Below are 7,402 nucleotides of genomic sequence, written 5' to 3'. Positions count from 1 at the left end.
GGGGAAGTAATGAGGGACTCACTACAGTGCATAGTGTCTTCCTACATGGGAGGAGTGCCAGCTCTTGCTAGGGTGTGAGGGTCATCTCTGCAAACTGAGGGTTCAGGGAAGTTTGCAGAGCCAGTATTCTCAGGGGCGTCTACCTAGGTGTCTTCATCCCGTATTCTATGGTCCTAGGTTTTTCCAGTCGGGCCCTGGACCTTAGTGGAACAGTATAACCTTGGCTGAGCATTTAAGCTTCTTTGAAGTTCAACTCTTACTAAGTCCTTAGCCTGCTCCTCAGCTGTGTCTCCTCTTAGGCTGCAGATGATAAGGGCCTCCTTTTAAGGAACCCCTCTGGCTCTCCTGCTACCCTATTAAATTTAGCTGGACATGATATCCCCAGAACTTACTAATATATAACTGGAAGTTTGCACCTTTTGATTACCTTCACCCTGACATCCACCAATCTGTTCTCTTTCTATGAGTTTAGTATTTTTTTAGATTCTGTGTCTACGTGAGATTATACAGTATTTGTCTTTCTCTAACTCACTTCACTTCGCATAATGCCCTCAAAGATCCATCCATGTCATTGCAAACAGGATTTTCTTTCTCTCAGGGAGACTTGTGACCGGTATGTGGCTGGGGTAAAGAGAGGTTGATGCCTTCGGATTCCAGCAACCAGAGAGAATGTAATGGGCAAGAGCTCATAGTCTCAGTTTTCTTTGATATCTAGCTCAAAGTTTCCTCTAGTAGTGACAATATTTTGTGAATTTCTTTCATTTTCTTAATCCTTTGGGGTCCCCAAGTGGCTCAGCTGCCTACATCCCACAGCCTGCAATAATTGGCCACCCTGGTTTTACAGCCGGGTCACTAGGACTGTTACCATCCTGGTATCATCAGGCAGTACCACCTGGCCTCACTGTTGAGCCCCCATGGATGGTTGGATTTGAGGAGCGTATCTAACTTTTCTCACACCCAGTCTGCTTGGTTCCAACACATTCTATCTCTGTTTCACAGCTTAGTGAATGGCGTATCATCCACCCAGTGACCAAACTGGAAGCCTAGCCATTATCCCTCTCTTCTTCTCCCACATCCAGTTGATCACTATCACAACTCTTCCTTCAAAAAAAAAGGAGCTCAACTTTAATTTTTAGGACAGATGTTTTATTTGATTCAGCAGCTCTGAGGTAAGCTACTTCAGTGTCCTGCTTTCTGTTTTTAAATTTTTGTTTATTAAAACTTCGTACCTGGTTAATCATAGATGTGTGTCTGTTCCTTGCTCTTCCAATACCACCGAGAGCTCTGGGATGAATAAAGGATAACAAAAGCAGCCATATGCATAGCCAGTTGATTCGCCACCATTTATTGAAAATATCTCCCTACAGCAATACAGTGCTATCTTTGTCCTATTGACCATATTTGTGACAGTTACCATTCTGCCCCACTAATCTGTTTGCCTATCTTTACACCAATACCACATTAGCTTAACTTCTATAGACTGTACCTATAATATGTCTTGATATCTAGCAGGGTGAGTCTTTGGGTTTTGTTTTTCTTTGCATTGCCTGGGCTCTTCAGTTGATTTAAAAAGGATTAAAAAGAACAACGTTGCATTTTCAGGGGTGAATAAAAATATCCTGCATCCAAAGTTCTGTCCAAAGAAGTGCTCCAAAGGAAAAAAAAATTAACTTTTTTATCTCATAAATGCAGAACTAGTATTTACAAAAAATATTATCCACTCATTGGTTTTATGTGGAGAGAGAAAAGCTACATTTGATGTTTATTAAAGGTCCACTTGTATTAGTTACTGATTGGATTATGCTGGGTGGGGTCTTTAGATTGCCTCCCTGGGATTGTACTATGACAAAGGGTAGGCCCATCTAAATCCCTTTCCCGGGCAACTAATCACAAAGTAAGAGCTCAGTAAACATTTTAACTAAATATATTGTAAATCCATCAAGGGTACAGAATTTGTACAGAATTTGAGTCTTTAGTCTTGCTAATAATCAACGTGGAGGTAGGGTTTGTGGTGGAGAGTGAAAGGGACAACTCTGAGAAATTACAGTAGGAAGGAAAAGTATTAGCCAGGTTTTATTTTGCTGTGTCACAAACCACCCCAAAACGCAGTGGCTTACAACAGCATTTATTTTTCTTGCCCCTGGGTCTGGTGGATTGTTAGTGGAGTGAAGGGAGAGGGCGACTCTAGGAGCCAGGATTTGGGCTGGGTTCAAACCTGTTCCACGTGTTCCATTCTGGAGCCCAGGTGGGGTGGGGGGAGTAGCAGATACCTGGGGCATGCTCTCTTCTGGCAGTCAGGAGCACCAGAGGCCAAACAAAACCATGCAAGCACATTTTTTGTGTCTACTTCGTCACATCTGCTAACATTCCATTGGCAAAGCAAGTTACATGGCCAAGCTCAACATCCATGTGGTGGGGAAATACACCCCGTCCACTGTAGTGCTCGGAAGATCACATGACAGAGGACGGGGATAGGAGTTGGGAATAATCACTCTACCACAGGAAGAGACAGCGTTCTTGGATAGTTGTGAGAGCTTATCTTGTTACTTCCTGGAATGTGGAGGTACAGAGAACTTGTTCCAGAAAAACTGGGGGAGAATTAGCCCTGATAAGGAGCTGTGTTATACTGGTGCCAGAATACAAGCTGGTCTCTCCTGTTTACTTTACTCTCCTGTCCCTCCATTCCTTTCTTCTCCTACCTGGATACCTTCCACTGGGGCTCCGCTATGGTAGTGCCAAACAGATAAGGAAAGGAGTCCCGCCAGCAATTATAGGAGCAGCAGCAGGAATGAAGATACCCCTTCAGAGAGCTAGCTACCTGGAAGGTGGCAGCTGGAGGAGCAGCAAGGCAGTGATAGTGGCAATCAGGGAGTGACACTTCAGAGCTTTGCTTTCTGTAACACATAGAGAGTGGTGGAATAAGACCTAGTCTCTGAAAGTACTTTGTAAACTGTTAAAAGATATTGTATCAGGAGGTTAAATGGGAAACTTTGTTTTAGTTTCAGCCGGACGTGTCAAGACAATAGATGCCACATTTCAAAGTGAAATGCAAGACCACAAATATTTACAAAAGGAGATTGTGGGAATATGTTTGCATCTTTAGTTGATCTTCCATTGTTAGTCTATAAAAGATGTAGGAGAGGTCAGGAAAAAAGCTGGAGAGAAGAGAGGAGGATTCCTTGGACAGTTGTACTTTCATTACCTGGGGGTGACCATAAAAGTCATGGTACTTGTCTGAGTTTTTATCCAAAGTCAGGAGAAGCTACTCCACAGAATAAATAGAAAGGGATGGTAGGACACAAAAATACTCTTACATGGTTATATCCCATGAGTCATACTTGTTCAATGAAACATTTACACTACTGGAATGCGATTACGATTCACTTTATTCAGTGATTTGTTAATTACTGTGGTAGAAATTGCTAATTGTCCACTAAAATCTTTTCTCCCCTTTTGCCATGGAAATAATATTGTAGTAGGACACATAGCTGCCTAGCTAGGTACTACATTTCCCAGGCCCCCTTGCAGCGAGGAATGGCATGTGATTAAATTCTATATTTGGAGTATAAATGTAAGCGACATGTACCTCTTCTATGTCTGGGCCTTAAAACATTGCATATGTGTTTCTTCACACTTATTCCCCTTCCTGCAAATAGGAGCATAGAGTGCCTTCAGTCCAGCTTTGTCCAGGTAGAGGAGGACAATACCCCAAGGTAGGGCTTCTCAAATGTTTCTGTGCGTAAGGATCACCTATAGAGCTCGTTAAAACAGAGATTACAACAAGGGCTCAGTAGGTCTGCAGTGGGTCCAAGAATTTGCCTTTGTAGCTCCCAAGTGATGCTGATGCTGCTGGTCCATGAACCATACTTTGAGTAGCTGTGGAGGATGATGGAAAGAATCTGGGTTTCGGAATGTCTGCGCGATAAAGTAGCTTGTCTACCTATCTTGGACTATTTTGTGAGAGCACCGTATTTTGGGAACGCTGTTGTAGCAGCTTAGTCATGTACCCTAGCCAACATAATCATCCTGACATTCTGCCAATCCTGTCCTTCCTCATATCTAAACCAAGTCTCTTCCATAATTTTCTTCTGTTTCATCCTGAACTTCCTTTCTTGGTGATGGAGAATGATATTAACCACCTCTACTAAACGAGTTTCATCAGAGTCCGCATCAGGAATGCCGTGTTCAGCTATCAATTTTAGCCCAGACTGGGTAACCCATAAGTTCTCCGGTGAAAAGTTTCCTTAAACCATCTTTCCAGAGGTGATATGTGAATCTTCAGTGGTGGGCTTGGACAGAACTGGATTTCTAACTGTTTATATCAAGTAGCAAGTCTCTATCATGACCCAGCCTTTAAACATGCTACTTGGGACAGCTGCATTTGAGTAATTTTTATTTTGGAGGCAGAGATGGGGGAAGATTCAGAGCTTCCCAAGAAACTTGAGGAATTTCCCTGCCTTCTGGGCCAGTTTCTCTAGGAGCCGTGCTCAAGGACAGTCTCATAGCTGACAGTCAGCCAGGTATCTGGACAAATCCTTGTTTTTGCAGTGATTTTCCCACGTCACCCTAAGGATAGAGAAATGAAACAGATCAGAGGCAGGCAGGAGTCTGTAAAGGGCTCGGTTGAGAGGGAATGTAGGGCCTGCCAGCTGGAGTCTGTTTACGCTGTGGGAGAGGCCCACGTAGGGAAGCCTGGCCCATCTAAGACACGTGTGGGTGGCTGTGGTAGTGCAGCTGCGGTGAAAATGTCGCAATATTATTCTGCCTCATTTCACATCCTGAGAACAGTCTTGACTCCCTACAAAGTCCAGGGAAAATCCTGCCGCATAGAGGCTGCTTACATCAGCATCTGAGCTCCAGTCCAGGCCCACCCCTGGCAGAGGGGCTGATCTGTGCCCTTCGCGGTCCCCTTACCATGCAGACATTCCACGGGGATCCTTCACGACCCTCTTGGCACAGAGGATGTCATCATCGATGCTATCATCCAGAAATTCTGAAAGGAAAAGTGGTTGAGCGGCGAGGGGAGCATCCCTTTTCCTGTTCTAATAACCAATCATTTTTTGAAGGGAATTCCCAGAGGAAACAGCCTTGTGATTTAGAACGCTTTGTCTCTGGAGCCCATACCGTGGGTTTGCCTTTCATTTTGCCTGGGTTTTCGTGCCTTTGCTTAGAATTTGTTTTTAAGCCCTGTTCCCTCCAGAGGGCATCCAGGACCGGATGGACCAGGGAGACAGCCTTTGTCTTCAGGCAACTGCTTGGTGTGTCCTGAGTGCTGTGTGTGGGTGTGTGGAATGGTGAGGCAGTGGTATGTGTGCCAGGAACAGGATAACATGTCTATGGAGGTGAGTCTGAGTCGGGTGTCTCTATCCTTTTTGGAAGGAGAACCTCTAGGGAGTCTTGCTTTAGTGTGAGGACTGCTTAGGGCCCTTTTATTCTGGATACTCAGCTTCCCCAGCACATGCCGAGGGTCAGCTGTTACGGAGTAGTGCATCAATTTGGCACCTATTTTACCCGCCCCCCACTCCGCCCAGGCCTGAGAGCGGATAGAGTCCTTACTGTTGCACATGATCTTGCAGGCATTCGCTGAGGGATACTTGTTGTCTTTGCATCACCACTTGTTGTTCAGCTGGAAGATCCCATAGTCACTGCTGCCATTGCCATTTTTCCCATTAAAGGCCCGAGTGTTGAAGTTACTCTCATACTGAGCCACGCAGACCCCTGTGTCAGAGAGAACAAGAGGTGTGGATACAAAAGGGAGCGTGCTCCGTAATGAGATACGACGTGTGCTGTACTAGAGCTACCAGACATGAAAGTCCACTGAGACTGAAATGCAAAGACTATGAGATCCTCAGTGTTGGAGGTCGTTTAGAATCCCTGTGTATTCCCAGGCCTAAGCAATAATTAGCCCATGGTGAGTGTGCAATAACAATTTGTTAAGTAAGAGCAGTTGGAATGGCCAACCATCGACCAGTCACGGTCTGTTCCCCAGTCTACCTTTCCAGCTTCATCTCCTAGCCAAATAGTCAACTCCTGCCTTGTATTTGCACTTTTGCTCCCTACCTCAAGGTATATACAAGAGAAGAGGTAGAGAGGTAGTTGGAGGAGAATCCTCGGAAGGAATTCCAGAAAAACCATCTTTGTGAGTAACAAGAAAGAGAAGGTTTGGCATGGAGAAAAGTGAAGATACTCAAGGGAAGTTGAAATCGTTCCGTGTGCGCTTCCCTATGTGATGGGTGACTCAGCCCTTGTACCCTGGTCATTGCCTCATCTTCTGTTCTCACCATCCCCATCTAACTCCCTTGTGACACTAGTAGAACAGTATTGAGACAGCCTTAGTAGATGTGGGTTATTTTTTTGGCAGACAAATGAGTAAGGGAGGAAGTAAGTTGGAGGCAGCACCTATTGTGTTGCAGAGACCTGGACTAAAAAGGATGCAGGTGAAAGCAAAGGTGTGGCAGGAAAACGAAGTGGTTAGGTTAGTCTTTGGGTGTGTCCCAGGAAATCCCAGGCCATTGGGTGGGAAGGTGATGTGGGGGAGAAGCAGAAGAAAATCTGTTACAGGTAAGATAATCCCTAGTGGAGAGAGAAAAGGAGAACCAGTTAGGAGTTACAGGGCGGAGGCGCCAGAGACAAGAAGAGCAGGCAGGGGAGTGAGAGAGCCCTGACAAGAGAGGAAATCATGAAATAAAAAGGGAGAGATTTCTGGGTTGGGGAACAGGGCGTCTTTGGGCAGAAACAGAAAGGACGATGATGGTTCATACTCACAGCTTGCCAGGCTATAGCCATGGAAGCCATCCATTCCCTGGGCCTTCAGCTTGCGGGCCAGCTCACACTTGGAGAAGATTTTGGCATTGGAAGCTGCAAAGAAGCAGCTGAAGATGGGGATGATCAGAATTGACCTCATTTCCGCAGCTAGTGGAACCCAAGACTGGTATGTCCAGGACACTGTTGTCTCTTATACCCTTTGGCCACAGGCATCTCTGAATGGGCAGTCATGCTGGCGTTTGTGCCAGGAAGAAGGACGTGGCTGCCCAAGGCTAATTCCCCAAACTGGTCCTGCCAGTGTGAACTTCAGGGAAGGGTATGTAACCGAGAACGGTACCAGGAATAAAGTCTCAGTGGGTGGGGGCATTTCTGGACTTGTGCAAATGCACGGAGTGGGAGAAATGGGAGAGAAAGGAGTTGGTAGGAGAAAGAAGTATGATTTTCAAGGCTTGTGCTTTTGTTGGACTGTCCACCAAAGCAGATTGTCCTTGTATGCTCTGCTAAACTTTGGCTCATTATCTGTGCTTGGCTGAAGGTATTTTCCCGCTCAGTCTAGTGGGAGATCATGATGGGCATCACTGGGTTTGGAGAGAGTGAGGCTCTTTTGGCGTCTGCAATCAGTAAATCGCTGGTTGAA

The 7,402-nt window shown here is 45.5% G+C and overlaps 1 protein-coding gene across 1 annotated transcript; it reads right to left on the bottom strand.

Moving 5' to 3' along the window:
• Positions 1–4,499: 4,499 nt before the first annotated feature.
• On the bottom strand, positions 4,500–6,904 carry LOC117028801 (lysozyme C, milk isozyme-like). The gene is given in 4 exon segments (XM_033117668.1): positions 4,500–4,566; positions 4,915–4,993; positions 5,557–5,718; positions 6,766–6,904. Coding segments are annotated over 4 exon segments (447 nt in total).
• Between the last annotated feature and the right edge of the window lie 498 nt (positions 6,905–7,402).

Source organism: Rhinolophus ferrumequinum, chromosome 10 (assembly GCF_004115265.2).
Source record: "Rhinolophus ferrumequinum isolate MPI-CBG mRhiFer1 chromosome 10, mRhiFer1_v1.p, whole genome shotgun sequence".
In the NCBI taxonomy this organism is placed as follows: domain Eukaryota; kingdom Metazoa; phylum Chordata; class Mammalia; order Chiroptera; family Rhinolophidae; genus Rhinolophus; species Rhinolophus ferrumequinum.
This window is presented reverse-complemented; position numbering and strand designations above follow the sequence as displayed.